Source organism: Nerophis lumbriciformis, linkage group LG10 (genome assembly GCF_033978685.3).
Source record: "Nerophis lumbriciformis linkage group LG10, RoL_Nlum_v2.1, whole genome shotgun sequence".
NCBI classification, from domain to species: domain Eukaryota; kingdom Metazoa; phylum Chordata; class Actinopteri; order Syngnathiformes; family Syngnathidae; genus Nerophis; species Nerophis lumbriciformis.
The window spans coordinates 18,341,984-18,362,860 of NC_084557.2; the positions used below are offsets into that span (position 1 = coordinate 18,341,984).

Consider the following 20,877-nt stretch of genomic DNA (forward strand, 5'->3'; position numbering starts at 1 on the left):
GAACAACAAAATAACTCACCTATTTTAATCAAATACTCAGGCTTCTCAAGGTTGCAGAGGTACTGTCTGAATGTCAGTGCTGTAGTCTGCTTTTCACCACTCGTGACAGGGGTAACATTGACAGCAATTCCAGTTGCTTCTTGATGGAAACTTGTGTTGGCATTGGGAGATGTGGGTATGGGCGGAATTATATTAGCGCTGTTGGTTGGGATCAAGGTCATCGTGGCTGGATTGTCAAATTCATCTTTAGTCACCCCCTGATCACCCAACATGACAGGGGGCACCAAAGTGCTATTAGATGACATTGGAGTGATATTGAAAACTTGCTCAGTTGTAATAATGACTGAATGTTCAGTTGGACTTGAGGAGTAGGTTGTTGTTGCAGTAAATACAGGAGTGGCGTGTATGGTACTTTGTGGAAAGGATTCTGTGACAAACCATTGGACATCCGTCAAAGACAAGGAAGACATGACATCATCTGGCCAAAAAACTGTAGGGCTGGGTAGTATAACCGCAGAGCTTTGCAGATCTACAGTATGAGTACCTGCAGACCAATCTGTGGTGGATATTGGAGTGGTCCAGAAGGGGGAAGAGGGATCAAGAAAGGAGGTTGTGACTATTGAATGATGCAAAAAAGGCTTTGAGACATTAAAAAGCTCTGTTGTTCTTATTACTGTTGTTTTACTCAGTGGCTCAAAGTCTGAAAAATCACTATAGCGGTCATTGTCTGTGAATTTTATATCATTGGTGATGCTGTTGGTTGGTGCAGTGTCTGGAGTACTATTGGGCACCACAGTGATGTTCCCTCTTTGTTCAGCTTTACCTCCTGAAACAGAGTTCTCCTTAGTGAGCTGAGTGGTGTAATATTCCAAGCTGTTCATGTCAGGTAATAGAACATCTGTTGGTTGGATGCTGATAGTATCTGGCCACTCTTTGTCTGATGCTTCTATTATCTCACTACTAATAGTAGGGGTAACTTCCAGTGTATAAGGAAATGTGGAGTTAAATGAGGAAAGAGAGGAGGGATCAATAGATGTCTGAGGTAAATGTGTTGCATATGCCGTCATCCGGCTTGAAGATGGCAGAATATGAAGATGATGCAAGGATGAAAAGGATGTGCCCACCCTGGAAGGGAATTCTGTATTATATTGTTCTGTATTATCCTCTTGATCATATGTGTCGGGAACTTTGGTGGCGAAAGAGTAGTCCTCTTCTTCTGGACTTAAGAATGCCATTGTCTCCAAGTAATCTCCAGACCCCCAGTCAAAGTCCATGGTATTGGCGGGATAAAAGTCCTCAAGGGGAGCCTCAATCGGTTCAGACAAAAGTGATGTAAGGTGGAGGCCGATTAAAGGCACATGGTGGCTCGGGGCTAGAATCTCATGCGAGTTGGGTAAAATAGTAACTGGTTGATTCTCTGGCATCAGGGCACTGCTGGGGCTCATCTGATTTACATGCTGCATTTTATTTGAATTATTTATAGGCAGCTTGGCGTCTAGTAAGACATGGTCTAAAATATAAGATTTGTCTGATGGAGAGTCACTAAAATCCAGTGGCTTAAATGTCTCAATAGGCAGCGAGGAAGCCGTTGTGAGGATGTTTTCAGATTCGTTGCCTTGAGCATTTTTAGCTACTTCCTTTACAAAACTAAGCTGTAGCACTGTTGATCTTTTAAACGTTGAGGGTCTTGCTACATTTGACTGAGTTGGCATCTGAGATATTGAATGAGTTTGCAAGAGTATGGAAGTTTCCTCTGCAGAATTTATCCTGGAGCGTTTGGATGCCTGTAACTGCGCAAAAGATTTCAAAACAGGTTGAGAGCGATGTAAAGATGGAGAAAGATGCTGTGGTTCTTTTGCATTGAGGCCAATAGGTGTGAAAGATTCACGTCGTGATTTGCGAATTACTTGTTGAGTGCCAGGTGTGTCTGGGTCTTCAAAGGCAAGAGAGGGTGATGAGGGTGATATTGATACTCCTCTTGGACTTGAAATATCATCAATAAATCCCTTAGCATGGTGTGTTGAGCCAGAGAGAGACACATCTACAGAGAAGCAAGGGGAAGTTTTTAGCACTGATTATGGGAGACTAATTACAAGAGTTCAAAACAACATTGACGATGGTAAGCAATTGAGTCTCTGGCTCCCTATTATCTCTTGTTATATTGTCTTACTCATGAACAAAAACTGAATTAGACTGTAGGAAACTAACAATATTGTGTGACCCTTTATTGAAACCATGTGAGCAAGCTGCGGTGGCCTTCAAATAATTTTTTTAGATCAGTCATAATGTATAATTTAGAGACTGTTTACTATTTTTTTATACTAAGCTACTTTTAATACATCAAACATTGGCTGTTGAGCTTTTTTATGGCATGTTCTTAGAGTTAGACTTATTCTGCCAAAATGCTTTGTACATGTTCACACTTTCAGTGACAAGCATGTTTGCTGAACACAAATTGTCAGTTTTCCACAGTGACCACATTATAGATCCATTAATCATTTAAGAAATGTCAGAAATCAGAGGCTAATATACTAACATTTGAATGAGCTTACTAAGTTGCATTGTGAAACCAGAAAAAAAGCTGACCGTTTTCTTACATTCAGTTTTGACACTGAGGAACTGAACAATGTGTGTTAACTAATCATGTGATACAGAACAAATTAATTGTCATGTGTCATCGATTGTGATCCCAATGTTTTTAATTGTGCAGTCTGCAGGGAAACACCTGATTAAATGTAGATGCTTATGGAAGGTATTATGCATTTACATTAGACAGGCGCTCTGTCAATAAGCGTTGTAATTTTATATGATGGTCTGAGAAATTTTAATTTTTGAGGTCATACTCTAGCATGTGACCTTAAAATGTCACCTCATTTCAGTAGTCCTCTACAGCACCACATTAGCACGGTTGTTGCAGTATTTCGCTTGAGCCTACATGAAGAGTTTTTAAATTATTGATTTGTAACATTATTTGAATAACAATAATTTATAGTGGTGATTACAATGGTGACAACGGGAAATACAGAATGTATTAATTTACAAGGTATATACATATTTTTTTAAAGGAACATTTGTATATATTGTTTCAAGTGGTAAATACATCTTAAACTTTTGCAGGACCTAACTGGTACGGTATTTATTAAAAATTAACTAAGAGTAAACGAGATGGCCAGGCCAGGCTCTGTGCAACAGACAGCAGCTAGGCACTGGGCAACAGAGGGAGACAGAACTGAAGCTAACATTACAGCAGGCAAAACCTGACAAGGGTCTTGAAGGCTAAGTAGATCTGCCACCTGGCCCTTGAAACATGAGTGTGAGGTCAAATCAGTTACACTTGGTTGGTTACACATTATTAGATAATAATGTACAGTATGTAACAAAACAAAGCACAGAGACCTGTGCAGATGGACAACATTTAAAGTGTTCAGTTATTAACAATAGAACGCCATGAAATTAGGCATTAGTTTCTTCATTATCACATTCTACTACTGCCTATTATTCTGATAGGTGTGATACTACCAGATGCAGTATAGTTTGGGTTTTTTCTTGTCCTGATGTGGGATCTGAGCCGAGGATATCCTTGTGGTCTTGTGCAGCCCTTTGAGACACTCGTGATTTAGGGCTATATAAGTACACTTTGATTGATTGATGATTATTTGTATGTGTGTTTTAGCACATTATAGATTAACTGGATTCTGACATTTCGGTAGTTAAAGGCAGGCACAATGACATCTTGAAATGCAACATCTCTTCTGTGTCCAGGGGAAAAAAGTGCATCTAAAACAGTGAATAAATTGTTGTTTGTAGTCTAAGCTCAACCATCATTATACGATCTGCCAAGGTACTGAGCATTCTTTGGTCACGCATCTGACACTAATCAATAAAAAGTATGTGTAAATGCATGTTGTACGTATAATAAAGAGTACCAAACTGCACTATGTGGTTCCCAGAATCTTACCCAGAAGACCTAAGAGAATGATATTATGGCCTTCTGTTCAGCATATTCTCATCCGCCCCATAATGAAGTACTTGCCTAAAAAATGTGGAACAGTCTCATTAGTCTGACAACACTAAAGATTGAATACCATAGGGTTTTAATTTATTCATAGTATGAAGAACCACATGATAATGAGATTCCATTTTCATTCATCTGGCCTTGATCCTTCATGTGTCTTTCAGACTGATTTTTATTAATAACTTTCTATACACACTAGTGTTGTCCCCGATGCCAATATTTTGGTTTCAGTACCGGTACCAAAATGTATTTCGTTATTTTTCTAAATAAAAGGCATTACTAAAAATTTCATTTTGGCCTTATTTTAACAGAAAATCTTATGACACATTAAACATACATTTTTTTATTGCAATCAAAGAACAATCTAAACTCCAAATTTAGCGATTGTGTTATATTGTGAGCGTATTATTTTGTCAAAATTAAGAGGGACACGCATTAGAAATTGGATGGATGGATGAATTATTAATCGATTTGTTCATTTGTTAATATCTGGTTACATTCTGCTTTAACATGTTCTATCGACACTTCTGTAAAAATGTAATAAGCACATACTCTTCTGTTTGGATACTGAACATAAGTTTTAGGTGATTCCTGCAAATTTAAGTATCGATCCAATACAGGGTCACACATTGGTCATACTTGTCCTGCGTCCAGGGACGGATTTCCTGAGTTTATAAACATTTAAAAAATGACAAAAGGTTTTGTGATAATAAAAAATATGTATACAACCATTGTAGTATTGACTATATGACGCTCGTCTAATTTGTATCGTTACAGTCAATGTTTGCATAAATCCAACCATTTGTTTACATTCAGCTTGCTTGCTGTTAGAGGTTAGTTATTGTATGCTCCTACGATGCATAGTGAAGCATGTTCAGCTACTCCTCTTCCTGCAGGAATAATACTTGCGAAGAAACAGTTTTTTGTCACCCTTGAGGCAAGTATTAATGATTAAGAAGTACCGGTAGCTAAAACATTGTGGAGGGACGCTGGCTAGCTATGTTTTAAAGCACCGCTTTCAGAGCGGCCCTTTAGTTTTTATAGCTTCACCTTTATCCTTAGTTTCTAAGCCAAAATACTATTATCCTTCCCCATGTTTCCACGCTGTCTGTGTCAGGTTGACTCACATGCGCCTTGGGTCATATTACCAGCAATGACACCACGGCGCATCATCGTATTGTGCTGCATCATTGATGTAATACTATTGTGAAATGCCAGCTCCGCTTAGCAGTGCAAACATTTCACCACGATCTTAGTGTTTTTCGGTTTTAAATGATCACAAAACCTCTCATTCATCTTCTTTGGGCCCCTTGCTATCTTTCCTCTTTGTCGTTTTTCTTTGATCCATCTCTCTAAATCAACACACACCATAGAGGCATGGCAGATATATTTACAAAACAATCTTGCCTTCTTCCAAACCTGCTCAAAACGAGCCATTTCAAACTTAAGACTTTAGTGAAGTATTCAGCAGATAAGCTCCATATATGGTAAAGATTTGCCCGAAGAGCTTTGCACAAATATGCAATTTTTATTTAGTTGTAATCCAAACTTGTTTCTCTTGTTGTTGGGCAGACTGGCTCGTACATGCACATACATGCTAAAATCCTCTGCTGCTGCCAGTTCTAATAAAATGTAGCGTATATTAACTTATATCTGTCAGTGGATTCAATATGGAATCGCTAAAAACTACAACAACGGGGTGTAGATGCAGTCGAGGGGAGTTTGGCCTGGAGGATGGCTTTGGCACGTAAATAAAACCGCTAACACAAAACGGTGCATTCTAAAGAGAGCCAGAAAGTGGCTTGAAGATGATCTGTAGAACAAAATCTATGCAAAATGTTGACCAAAGCACCAACATTACATGCTATGTGGACCACAAGAAAGTGTTTTAAATGTACAAAATATCATATAATAAGATAATATAACCTATTTCATTAGTTTCCCTAAAATACGCATTGAGGCTATAAAGTGTGTTTTATCCAATTACTCAATTAAATAAACTATTTTATAGATTGCTGGACTACTAAAATAATCGATAGCTGCAGCCCTAAGTTCAAACTGATTCTTTCAATATAATATTTGGTATGTCAATTATAATAAAACCTTTCCAAAAGAGGTGACAGGTTACAAAAGCTCCTCTTGGCTGCTGATGTATGAGATGTATGCGCAACAAATAAGCATGGAAATTGCTCTTTTAAAAACAGATTCTTAAAATGTTTTAATTGCAATAAACCCCCTTTGGATGTAAATAGATTTTTTCCGGCATACCTAGAAATTAGTGCGCACAGTAGTGTCCATATAGAAATTCTGACACGAATGCATGTTCTGCATTTCTAAACTCTTCCCAACTTATTTTGCATTAAGCTGGAACGTCTTTTTCGGACTTAGATAGAAAAATCCAACTACATGAACGACATCGCTCTTACTCCGAGCTACTAACACGTTGTGATCATGCGGGCTCCGCACACTGGATTCCGGCGCTACTGGATAGAACTACTGGATTGGATTATAGAACTTGTATCGGAAGCTTATATCGGACATTTTTGATGCATGCTGATAAAAGAGTATATGTTTTTTTATCGATATCGGACCAATATCTGATATCCATGTTAGAACGGGATGTAAATACTTATTACCAGTTTTTAGTCAAAACAATGTTGTATAAATGGCACTAAAACAGACTGGAAACATTTCTGAGAAACCATAACATTTTGGCGTGGATCATAATAACCAGGCACATGTGGCAGTTTCTTCACTTATAACAATGTAGCACTGAAAGGGGAACTGCACTTTTTCAGGAATTTTGCTTATTGTTCACAATCATTATGAGAGACATGACGATGGATGTTATTTTTTGTGTGAATTGTAAATATTAAATAAATGCGAACAAAAGTCTGCTTACAATTGAGACTATGGGAGACGCTCAATTCTAGAACTCCCTTAAAAACACATCCAAACACCGTAGTTAGGGTATTATATAATGATGTAAGTATATATGTGATGTAGTGAAGGGCACATGTATAATAACATTTAATTTTCAATTTTTTTTCTATCATTTTAAGCATACGCGACGTGTTAATTCAAAAAAGTCATCACATTTGCTTTTTTTTTCTTCATCACTGATTATTGCTCACTAAAGACTTCATGACAGCCAACAAACATAGTAAAACATCACTTACTGTACAAGGTCTGCTGTCAATAAGATGCCGACTGAATGTCTTATAATCCTCGCAAAGAAACGGGGTGGGGGACAGGGGAGTGACCAAGCGTCTTTTTGTGTCGTTCTCGCCAGTTCCGGGTCCTAAATGGCTGCCAAAGTGTACCAACTTGTCGGATTACATACTTCGCCATCTACTTTCCAGGTGAGAGGCATGATTTATGATCTACAATAAACTTCCAAGGAGCAGGGAAGCGAGGAAACAGCTCGATGATGTAAACATAGGGACACACAGTAGTGATCACGACCCCGCTATAAGTAATTTGTCTGCGTTAGCGCTCATAATAACAATATCACTCATAATATTCAAGTCACAAAATAAAAATGGAGTATTGTTGATGCTTTTTGAATGGTTATTTATTGGGTTTGATGGGCGAAATAGAGGACCTCTCATAGGCTCCGCTGTAAGCGGACTTTTATTTACGAGTTAGAATGCATTAAAAAAAATCAATCCGTCATATCTTTCCTAATGATTGTGAACAATAGGCAAAATTCCAAAAAAGGGCAGTTCCCCTTAGAAGACATTAAGTTAATACTTTCTTCTGCGACTCAAGCTCCACCTTTTCAGAGCTCTAAGTGCAGGGGCTTGAAATATGACAGCAGCTTCAGCGAATCAATATTACAAAGGTTTGTTTGCCATGCATAAAGAGCTAACTTGATAAGGCTCGCATTTAGACGGTGCTTTGCTGACGTCTAGAATTGAATCCAAGAAAACACCTCCCCTTGTCTCCTTCCCCCAGTCCTCATGGGCTTAAATGGACCGATATAGAAAGGGAACAAACTGAAAGGGAAATGTTTGGGCAATCAAGAATGGGCAACAGTGTTTGAACACTGTGATAGATGCAAAATGGCTTCTGTCTCCATCTGTTTTAATGACATAATCGGACCATAAATAGCAGCTCTTGGAAACTCTCAGTATGCCCATTTTTGGAGTTTCAGAAAAATCCTGTACACAAATGACCAACAAAGCATAATGCTGACTATATACTAGCCACCCAAGAACACATTTGTTTGAATAATTTGTTTGAATAAAGTAACTACAAAGGAAGCTGACATGAACACACAACATTAGACGCTAAGACTGCAACCTGAGATTTCAATTACAGAACACAGCATGCTCGGATTTCCCCTGCTTGGCAGACTGCATATGCATGTACACAGAAAACGCATAGACAACTGATGGGAGAAAGTACTTGCATGTTTGTGTACTTAAAAAAGAAGGGATAGAAAAAAACAGTATTGATAACAATGGTAGCTCACTACAATCCCACACATGGTTCTGTTTTTACTGTAGTTGAGCTCTTGCGTGACTCGTTCTTTGCAGTTGGCAGAAGCTGCCGTATTATGCTAAGTGCAGTTGGACAGTTGAGATATGACTGAGTTGATGTATATTTGCACTGAACAGGAATAACATAATTGATTAATCTGTTAAATTAGATTTTGCTCTTTGTAAAAGCAGTAGAACAAATAAATATGCTAAGTTTTGTAGCTCAGGAACTCTATAGTGAACTGTCTAAATAGACTAATGGTAACATTGTTTTTTTTAACTAAATAGATAAGAGGGGGAGTCTAAAAAAAAGGAAGCAAGATAACAAGGGGAGGAAGAAACTTGTATTAGAGTCAAACACGGGGGCAAGTTTTCTAGATCCATTTTTTCTACCGCTTATTCCCTTTGGGGTCGCGGGGGGCGCTGGAGCCTATCTCAGCTACAATCGGGCGGAAGGCGGTGTACACCCTGGACAAGTCGCCACCTCATCGCAGGGCCAACACAGATAGACAGACAACATTCACACTCACATCCACACACTAGGGCCAATTTAGTGTTGCCAATCAACTTATCCCCAGGTGCATGTCTTTGGAGGTGGGAGGAAGCCGGAGTACCCGGAGGGAACCCACGCAGTCACGGGGAGAACATGCAAACTCCACACAGAAAGATCCCGAGCCCGGGATTGAACCCAAGACTACTCAGGACCTTCGTATTGTGAGGCAGATGCACTAACTAGATTTCACTTCCAAATCTGCTAAACTATCTAAGGGGACTTATTAAAGCAATTACAATTAACTGTTCATAAAATAAATACATTAACAGTGAAAAAGGCAATATGTTTGTATTAGGACTGTCATACCTAACAAGCTAATGCATGTAATTAAATAAATAAATGATAAATGGGTTATACTTGTATAGCGCTTTTCTACCTTAAAAGGTACTCAAAGCGCTTTGACAGTATTTCCACATTTACCCATTCACACACACATTCACACACTGATGGCGGGAGCTGCCATGCAAGGCGCTAACCAGCAGCCATCAGGAGCAAGGGGTGAAGTGTCTTGCCCAAGGACACAACGGACGTGACTAGGATGGTAGAAGGTGGGGATTGAACCCCAGTAACCAGCAACCCTCCGATTGCTGGCACCAAAAAATAATTGCATTAATCATGTATCAGCACAGGTAAATCACCCAATTTATTTTGAGTGCACATGCTCTTTTACATTAACCGAAGATGGTTACCTAAAAGGTTGATATACGTCAGTGATTAGGTCAATACATATGTCAGTGCAAAAAAAAAAGAAGACTGACTGGTGTGCATCGTGACAAATCAGATTAGGAAAAAACAACTTTTCCTACAGATTGGTACATGGTTTTGTCTATTTGAGATCTGCCTAAATCCCACAAAATTTAAATCCAACCAAGGAGGCATGGTGAAGATAGTTATAAAACAATCATGTATTACTTCATAATTCCTCCAAACGAGCCGTTGGTTTTCCCCAATTTGTGACGTTTTTTCGAAGAGTGACGTCATCGGATATCTCCATATATGGTAGAACTTTACCCAAAAAGTTGCCATTGTAATCGGACGCTATGAGTCAATAAGTTTCTTCTTTTTCTCTATCATCCTGTTGTGGGGCAGACTGGCTCGTACATGCACATGCATCATTCGCTGTTGCCATTTCTAATACAAAGTAGCGTATAGTTCTAACTTATACAGTATCTGTCAGTAGACTAAATTAGAGAAGCGCTAAAAACTACAAAACTGTTGGCGGGGAGAAGACGCAGTCGAAGTGGAGGCACGTTATAGGAGACCGTCCACAAAATGATGAGAGTGTCAGAAAGCGGATTGAAGATGGTCTGCAAAACAAAATGTATGCACATTTTTGACCAAAGAACCACCACTACAAGTTATGCAGACCACAAGGAAGTGTTGTAAATGAAGAAAGAAAAAATCATACTATATACTAAACCCAGAAGGTACTTAAGATAAAACCTTTGTTTTGAGTGAATAAAAAAGTTGAAGTAAAACGGTTTAAAAAATGTTTGCACATGACATTCTGACAATATAATTGTTTAGCATGAAAAACATTGGGATGTTTTTTAGAATGTTATTAAAATTATGCAAGCAAGTCATTTACTGTGATTAATCACAAGTCAATTGTGTGATTAATCTAATGCAAAAGGTTAATTGTTTGGCAACACTAGTTTATATACCGGTATCACCTTTTTTTTTTACTACATTCACTATTAATCGCAGGATATAAAATGATATGAGCTACAATATACCATTTAGAAAAAAAGCCCAAATCCAAATCAATTACACACACAAATAATACATTACAGCACTGCCCCAACTAAAGAGTGTTTTAAGATAAGAGCTGTCCCTCGACTAATTGTCAGGCTTCAAGTTGCAAGCAAAAATTTGAGTTACAAGCATCCCCGCCAGTAGTTGGCGTAACCAATATCCTACTGAACCCCCATAAGATTTGACATAAAACATCTGGTCTTCCTCGCTAAACATTAGCTTATATCTAGAGGTATACAACTTTATTTTTTCAATCATTGGAAAGAAGAAATTGAGTTTGAACTACAGTGCTGAGAAAAGAAGTGGATAATATTCATTAATTATTGTCAATTCAAAAACATGATAGAGTGTAGTTTGCCCAAAGCAGTTCATATGTATCCTTACATTTATGTATCCGACATTTAACAAAATAAGCCCAGAGGACCAAGTCACTCAGCGCCTTCCAACACTGCCTCAATTCCACGTACTGTAACTCTCCTGCTTTTCGTCCATGGCCCGTTTACTGGGTTGTGGGCTCTCTTCGGAGAAAACAGTCAATATTAATTGCTATTACAGTCCGTTCCACAGAAATATGTGCATATTTAGAAGAAATACTGCTGTTTAAATGTCCCAAATAAACTATTGTTATCAATATTTACTCAGGCCGAAGGCTCCATCTGCTCTGATAGGCATGTACCTGTAAGCACTTCTAATGAGTTACAGTTTATCAGAGGACATGTTGAGATGAGCTCAGCAAAATACACTCAAGCCGCCTCTGCATTGCACATGTTCACTGAGACGAGATAAAACCACCCGGCACTATATTTCATTCATAATGTGACATAATTGTGCCTCCACACAACACACACAATTCACTATAATAAAAACATAAAATAAAATATACTAATTGAATGATCAAGAGCATTTGCTGTCATTGACCCAGGCTTGAGCGGCTTTCACTGCTCGAAACAGAGCCAAATACTGCTAGTTTGCCAGTTTGGGGAGAGAACAAAACAGCAACACACTGTTAGAAAAACATATTTCTGGCCTAGTTCGTGCTGTAGGACCCTGAATTTAGCTTTTTATGGGTTCTAGCCATCGATCTGACACTGGCCCCTAATGAATAATGAATGGCCATATTGTCATCTCACACAGATCCAATTTCACTGCACTGGTAATTAGTTTGGTCTTCCCTGGCCTGCAGCACTGTGGGTTGAACTTGCCAGCTAGAGAAGCATGGAGCCCAAATAGCAAAGCCAGTTTGAAAATGACTTGGAAATGAAAAGTAAAGAAAAAAATTCATAAAAAAAAAAAACATATGACGAGAAAGGCAAAAAGGGAAAGTGGTATACATATAAAAATTAAATTGGTGTGTATGTCTGCAAGAACAATTAAATCTATGTTGTCATGCCCTATTTGACCTAGAAACTATAGAGCAAACATAAGAAAGTTGCTTAACTTTACTGCTTAGACTTTCCGAAGAGGCCACAGTCAAGAAATGGGTAAATACTGAACATGATTGTTTTGTTGAACACAGTTACATTATGTATGCAGAACATACACATATACAATGTCATAAACAATTGGGAGATCCTCAGTAAGGGTGCACAAAAAAAATCTATTCACATTTGAATCAAGTTTCCTATTTATTCCGATTCTAAATCGATTGATAATTTTCAAAAAACGATTTTAAAATATAAAAAAATAAACTAATTTATTTAATCAATAAAACATTTTTTTATAGGAATAAAAAATTTTTTAAAGACATTAATAGGCCATGCAACCAGAAGGAGTGTTTCTAACCTGTTTTGAAAAAGTTTCATACAATTATTATACCAAATAATACATCCCGAGAACCCGTTTGAATCAAGAATCGCGTCGAATCGAGAATTCGATTCTGAATTGAATTGTTACCCCAGAAATCGGAATCGTATCGTATCGTTAGGTCTCCCAAGATTCACACTGGAGTTTTTGCTTTCTGAAAGCGAACTGTCTATTCTAAGGGCTTTCTTTATCTTGGTGAAACTTGCAATAGATGCTTAGCCAGAAGATAACAAGGAGATTATATATTATTTCACTACTTAAAGTATTCAACTTCTTTGTAGTCAGAAACCGAATGAGCACAAATGTTTAGGGGAATATAAGCATCCAATTATCCCATGCAGTTTTGTAGTACACAACAATGGCAGAGACCATTAAGCCTTTTGACGTATTTATAATAGCACTGTGAAAAAATTCTTTTTTTTTAAAAATTAGATTAATCACACTTTTGGGATTTAGATTAACCATGATTAATCACAGGTTATTACTCACTTGCATAATTTAAGTTAACTTTATAAAAAACCCAGATATTTGGGTGGATGGATGGATAGACTTAATTTATCCCATAATGGGGAAGTTATGTGATTGCAGTGCAGATACTAATGTCCACAAAAATAAGGTAAAAAGACAAGAAAACAAGAGTGAAACATCAAAGAATACACAGGACAATAAAGACATTAAAAGAGCACAAAGCTGATATAACCAGTTGCCACTTCAGCGGCACCATTTCTACATACAGCTAACATAAGTAAAACACAACGAGAAAACAAAAATTGAGCAATAAATAAAACTACAGGAATACAAAATTACAGGAATATTTTTAAATGTGTTACTTGAATGTGCATTATTTATTTGCTCAAAACTTAGTAACAGTATTATCTGAAGTCCAGTCAGGGTGTATTTTAAAGTGAAAATTGACAGGGAGCACACCATTCAGAATCTCATCACTCATCTGTGCACTGACGTACGATCACTGACCATTTACCAACCAAAGTAACCATCCACTGTTCAGGCAAGGAGCATGTGCAGTCAAAATAAATTGCTGATACTGATTAATGTGATAAGTTTTGTAATTCAGCACGTTTTATGGATTTAATTTAACAGCCGTAAATTATACATATCTGTATAAAAACTGGTTCTACTGTATATCCACTGGTACCTTCTGTTTTTGCACACATCACTTTTTGTAAGGTTCCATTTTCACGGAAAGGTTTCACCAAAATGTTGCCTTGGTTCGCGTATACTGTCTCGGTTATCATACGACCAAACACGGCACGCAACAAAATAGTATGTTTGCCTACGTATTGTTCCACAAAATTAAACGAGAATCCCATGTTGGTGACTCAATCTGTGTGCTTTGTTATTAAGTACGACTGCAAAAAAAAAGCCACCTTGGGGCCAAAGCAAGTAGCAAGTGCCAACACCTTGATTAAAAAAGGTGAGAAACACTAATTAATTAAAGAAATAACATGTTGCAAAGAACATTGGTTCTTAACTCTCCTACACCATTTCCTCTCATTTCTTAAAGCCTTCAAAAATAGTAAAATTAATTTTATCTGTCATTCATGTTTTTTTGCATTATTTTCTGAATGTAAAGCTGTAATTACTGTAGTCTATATTAAATTTGTTTTGGAGTAAAATTTTCAGGTGTTCTTATGAGAAAGAAATGGGTCTTCGTCTGACGTTTTGGAACGGATTACTAATGAAAACCAAGGTACCACTGTTTAAAAAAGGTAGGTAGGCTACATATGAGATTAACTACAGTACTCTCCCTTCTGCTAGTTTCCGATTTCAACAGCAATTAAAAATTGCACAAACTTCATTACTGAATTAAAATTAGAACGCTTAGACGTAGTAAAGCAGAATTACTTTTTTGGTCACATAATGTGCAAAATATGTAAAGCAAACAAAAAAATAGTATATGCTAATTGAGCAATTTACAAACTGTGGTACGCATACAACTAGTGGTTTGCAGGCTCCATCTAGTGATACGCCAAATAATCACTTAATTGAATATTCAAACAGTGTGACTGTTCAAACTGTGGGTAATGTTATAGTGGCCAAAAATATTAACTATACTTGTTAAATAAAACCTCTGCCTTATTTTAATGAATATTTAGGCCTACTACGCTACTGTATTTTACTGTTGGTCTTCATGCTGGTACTCGCAGAGTCAAGTGTTTTTAAGGTGCTACTTATTGAAAAATGTTGACAACTCCTGTGCTAGTCGATCGCATTTGTCTGTTTGAATGGTAACCAAAACTAACAGTCATTTTAAAACGGAATCAGTGTTTTTTAATATACAAAAGAGACGACACTATGATAAACGATTACAACTACATGCAAAAATACCGGTTATTTATTCATAATAAACGCGTCAATTAATTACTGTAATGCTAATGCAACTTATAAAGCTGCAAACCAAGGTTTTATGCATACATTTACTTTTACTTGACTAATTCTCTACTTCCTGACGGGAATACAGTCACAACGTAATCCTATTAGCACATAATAACATGAGTTTATGACTGTCCTTAAAGTCGGTTCAACTTTTATGCAATGTGTTGGGGGAGGGAGCCTGGTGGACCGCAGTAAAACATCTAGGAAAGTAAGCCTGGGGATAACACTCATCCAGTGCATGGATTTAACCCTTTCACTAATTACTGCAAAATAGATAACTTAATAGCCTGTGTAGTGATTGGGCCACTGCGCTCCACTTGTGAATCACCACCAATCATTACGCAGCTCACAGCAGCACAAGGTCATGCAGCAGCCAGGTACGAATAAATGAGAATAATACATTATAAAGGCTACAGTAGTTTTATGAGTAGCTGAAACATTTACAGATTGCTCTTGTTAATTTCCTGCCTGTTGTAGGGCAGAGTTTAGCTTGTATGGTAATCATAAATCATATATTTTGAAAGAGCTTTTGAATAAGCCTATACTTCAAGTTCTGAGTTTACTGTAGCCAAATTTGACTAACATATGAGGACAGGGTAGCACTGCTAATGATGCAGTATGTAACTGCTTATAAAGCTTCACTGAAAATGTGCATTTATTTTTCTAAAGTAAACAAAGTAATCAATAAGTTGCTTAAATAAGTTTTTAGGTTGACCTTTAATAACTGATTAATTGATTATTAGGAATTCTGCAAATTTAGATAGTGTCTGGACGCACTTCAAATACAATTGTGTGCACTACTCAGGTGCAACCAGCAGAGGCGCTTTTGATTCAGTCTCAAAATTTACCGCCTAAAGTTAAACAATATCGTGATCCTGTGGTCTGCGTTTGAATCCCATTTGGAACATCTCTGTTTTATGGTTTATATGTTTCTGTGGTGCTGTTTAGTGCTTTTTCAAGTACTCTGGGTTACTCCCACAACTCATGTTTCTGTTTTGTTTGTAGGGATGGGTACCGAATTTCTTACTTTTTACAGGCACCGACCAAATTCAGTTGGTACCACCAGGTATTGATTCACGTAAAATCAAACAGTGCCATATTTCGATATCCTTGTTGCACTAAAGCAGCACTCAGAGCAGACTTAGTCGAACTGCCTCGAGCAGTAATTTTCCATGCCAAAAATCCATGCCTAATAGAAAACAAACAAATGTATAATAAGGCTCCACTTTAAAATGCTCTAGCTCGATGCTAATTTAGCAATTTCACACACCGATTTCAACATCTCCAAATTTGGTAATGAAAAGTACAACTAAGATGCACATTACAATCTAACATCTGGTGTACAATACTTACATTATAAACCTTTATTAGGGCGCAAAAAAAGTCTTGATTCCGCTTAAAAGGCAAATACTATTCCCTGACTAGGCAATGCTATTCACTACTGCCATCTAACCTCCTGGAAATGCAACTGGGTACAAAGTCTATTATATAATACTTGCAAATGAGACTCAGAAGAAAACAAAAACAATATATAACAACTGGACAGCACAGCTATCATTATCAACTCACTGTTAAATGTTAAATGAAAAAATAGATTATTAAACATATTAGCATTTATTAACACATGAACATTAGTATCAAAAATTGGTACACTTGAGTATCGATTCATTTGTGAAAGGTACCCATCCGTACTTGTATGTAAAGGTAAATGGAGACTCTATATTGTCCATATGTTTTAATGTGAGTGTCAATGGCTGTTTTTATGTGTGTGAACCAACCTCGGGTATACCCCTAAAACTAAACCTGAACCTCAAAGTCAGCTGGGATAGGTCCCAGCTCAACTACTGGATGACATTGTGGTATTAAGAAAAATACCTTCTCTTACCTGCAACAGGTGAGTCAGCCGCTATCATGTTTATCAACAGGACCATTCCCAGAACCACTGCACTATGGCCACGGACATCCATGCAACTGCCTGCCATGATATGGTGGTGGCTGGGTCAAGGCATCTCATATAGTTATAATGACAGCAGTCATCCAAAAAGACACGTCTTTGGGGGTACATAAAACCCGTAGGTTTTATGTCGGAGTCTTCCTCTTCTTCCAGAACATGTGCCTGCCTTGCAGAAAAGAAAGACCATGAAAGCAGCAGAGAAACAATGGAAGCAAATAGAAAGTAACAACACTACTTTTTATGTTGAGGCTTTGTGGCGTAGTGCCGAGGGCCGCATGTAACAGCGAATTAACTGTATATCAATGTTAATGTATAATAACCTTATATTTATTATGTGTTTACTGAACTTGCTTTCCAATCCTAAGTCAAGGTGACAAGCAGATATTTACTGTAGGTTATGGGTGACCCGATCCGATATTAATATTAAATATCGGCACGATAATCCATGTAAGGCCTATCGAATGGTATCGGCTTACATGTAAAATGTCCGATACAAGCAGTCCTGCAGTGCGTTTACTCGTGCAAAGCTGGAGAGCCAGTTAACATCTAAATGTCCTCCAATAAGCACACAAGTTTGATCTTTTCTTGGACTTCAATCAAGTCATCTAAAAAAGGTAAACATGGAAGGCAATAGGCTACGAGGAGCTAGCAGATAAGCACACGATAAATAGCACACATGGTAGACTTATAAGTGTCATTGCCAGGTAAAACACATTTGTCAATATGAACATATATTTATAGTTGACTATTAATTCACACAAAGTCCCCAAGGCAGAAGCGTTTTAGAAACTATCCAATAACAAATGTGTTGGCATCACCTAACTTACTGCGTCATGAGAAATTACCAGTCCACTTCAACTTAAAGACAGCACAAGTCCATTCCAGCCGGTTAATAATAAATACGTTAGCGTTCTTCATACCTACCATTGATTTCTGACTAATTTCACTTGATCGAGCCTTTTCTGACATTCCAGACTACACGATAATAAAAGTATGTATGATTCGTGCTGATATCGTACCGGCTTAATATAAGTATCGATCAATACTCAAGGCTCCGCAATCGTATCGGAAGTGAAAAGGCTGTATCGGGACACCCCTTATTTTTAATGGGGAAAACATTTTTTTAGAATACCTCATTGCATGATCAGATAATTTCACAGATGGGGCCAATTCTGGGGGGCCCTTAAGTTTCACACCTGTGGTGTCGATGCACTATTTAACAGGCGTAAACACAACCACATACTGTTTATCTACTTCTGTTTGACCACTGTTTACATTTTTACAATGAATGACAATCACAAGGCCCCTCTTTTTTGACAGAATAGGACTTTGTGAATTAAGTTTTTATCAGCCACATTGTTAATACCATAATAATGCATTTGAATATTATTTATTTATCAGTCACATTGTTAATACAGCATGTTAATACCATAATAATGTATTTGAATATTAATTATTCTTGTGTACATACATGCTACTGGTATACACATATATATACGTATTATTTTCGGGCCGCCCTATCTCTAGCATTAAAGATTACAGCTGGTACAAAATGCGGCTGCTAGACTTTTGACAAGAACAAGAATGTTTGATCCTACAACGCCTATACTGGCTCACCTGCACTGGCTTCCTGTGCACTTAAGATGCGACTTTAAGGTTTTACAACTTAAGTATAAAATACTAAACGGTCAAGCTAGCTCCATCCTATCTTTCTGATTGTATTGTACCATATGTCCCGGCAAGAAATCTGCGTTCAAAGAACTCCGGCTTATTAGTGATTCCCAGAGCACAAAAAAAGTCTGCGGGCTTTAGAGCGTTTTCTATTCGGGCTCCAGTACTCTGGAATGCCCTCCCGGTAACAGTTAGAGATGCTACCTCAGTAGAAGCATTTAAGTCCCATCTTAAAACTCATTTGTATACTCTAGCTTTTAAATAGACCCCCCTTTTAGACCAGTTGATCTGCCGTCTCTTTTCTGCTCTGCCTCCCTCTCCTGCATGGAGAGGTTATTAGGTGACCACAGATGATGCACTAGCTGTTCAAAGTCAGGACCCTGGGTGGACCACTCATCTGTGCATCAGTTGGGGACGTCTCCGTGCTGCTGACTTGTCTCCACTCAAGATGATCTCCGGCTGGGCCCCACAATGGACTGGACTCTCACACTATTAACTAGATCCACTTGACGTCCATTGCACCGGTCGCCCAGAGGGGGGTCCCCACATCTGCGGGTTTCTCATTGTATCCCATTGGGTTGAGTTTTTCCTTGCCCTGATGTGGGATCTGATGTCGTTGTGACTTGTGCAGCCCTTTGAGACACTCGTGATTCAGTGCTAAATAAATAAACTTTGATTGATTGATTGACATACTGTTGATCTACTTCTGTTTGACCAATGTTTACATTTTTACAATAAATAACAATCACAAGGCCCCTTTTATTTTGACATAATAGGACCTTGTGAATTAAGTTTTTATCGGTCACATCAACATTGTTAATACTATAATAATGACACAAACTATTTTATATGAATATCAATTACTCTTGTGTACATACATGCTACTGCTAGTCTTTTATACCCAAATTAACTGAATTCCAATACAATTTAACTTCTATTATTGTGACTAAATGTCGATATGGAGAACATTGCTAGTAGCTCCCAGGGGCTTTTATCACACAGTACAGCCTCTTGTCCCACATCCCGTCTCGTTACTCACAAAACATAACATATGTTTATAAACAATAAGGACGGTCACTAGTGCCGAAAAGCAAGCTTTTAGTGCAAAGAAAAGAGCCATTCCTAACAGGCAGCTCAAAGCTGCGCATTGAGACTTACCAAAACACGTTGCAAAACTCAATGAAATCCTTTGTCTGGGTTGAGAAAAATATAATTGGATGAAGCAGAAACTAGTCGACGGACCCTCGGCGGGACCACCTTCTGAGGTCAAATTTAATTCATTAATAGACCTTACGTGTTGGAAGCCAGCATCCATTTGACACTCTTTCGATAGCAGTAACAGTCACCGTCTCCTGTCTAGCAGCAGATTGACTTAAGCCCCGCCTACCAATTGCTCTGATTTGTGCACAGCCTATCAATCTAAGCGCTCATTGGCTAACCAACTCTCCGTCATGATAGTTTTTTCATACTAGGTTGGTCATCTTCGACAAGCGTCTGCGGCTTCCACGGCAACCTTGGGCGCATAACACACATGCTCATGTTTAGTTGACATTATTTTTCTAAATTACTATTAGGAATGATAATTAAATGAAACACATTTTTAGATTTGACGAAAGTCGATCGAGGATGTTGAAATGCAAGAAAAAAAAAAGTTCAAAGAGCTTACCAGTGAAATGACGTCATTCTGTCTTTGAAAATGCATCGCCAGTGATGGAGTGTGGAAGCCTCGTCTTGGCGCATACAGCCATCTAGTGGTGGAAGTAAGGAGTGCATGATGGAGATGCACAACCTTATTACCGTGTATTGTGGATAAGAGCTTTGATTGATTGATTGAAACTTTTATTAGTAGATTGCACAGTATAGTACATATTCCGTACAATTGACCACTAAATGGTAACACCCGAATAAGTTTTTCAACTTGTTTAAGTCGGGGTCCAAGTAAATCAATTCATGGTAAGTAAATCAATTCATGGTACATAAACTGCATGTATTGTGTGCTTTTTTCCCCTTTTCTCTCTCTTTATTTTCTTTTTGTTTTAAATTGTAATTTTACTGCTTTTTTACATCATGGCCAGGGGACTACAGATGAAAACTAGCATTCTGGCTAATTCTGGCTTTTTTAACCATGTGTAGTCATGTGTTTTTATGAAATTGCATTGTCCCCTTTGAAATAAACTAATCTAATGGTAGTAAATGCCACTGTCGGATGCATTAATCCAACATTAATATTTATAGAATATAAATG

At 37.8% G+C, this 20,877-nt stretch overlaps 1 protein-coding gene across 11 annotated transcripts in view; it reads right to left on the reverse strand.

Moving 5' to 3' along the window:
• LOC133612586 (UPF0606 protein KIAA1549) overlaps positions 1–19,968 on the reverse strand; it is a 44,352-nt gene extending 24,384 nt beyond the window's left edge. For 10 of the 11 annotated variants that reach the window (XM_061970141.1, XM_061970140.1, XM_061970138.1 and 7 more), the window contains exons 1-3: positions 19,791–19,968; positions 16,893–17,123; positions 20–2,041 (exon numbers count right to left, since the gene is read on the reverse strand). In XM_061970141.1, the coding sequence (XP_061826125.1) occupies positions 20–2,041; positions 16,893–16,989 (2,119 nt within the window). In that variant the 5' untranslated portion in view covers positions 16,990–17,123; positions 19,791–19,968. Of the gene's footprint in view, positions 1–19; positions 2,042–16,892; positions 17,128–19,790 lie in introns of all 11 variants that reach the window. The other variant, XM_061970132.1, reaches the window with a different exon arrangement.
• Between the last annotated feature and the right edge of the window lie 909 nt (positions 19,969–20,877).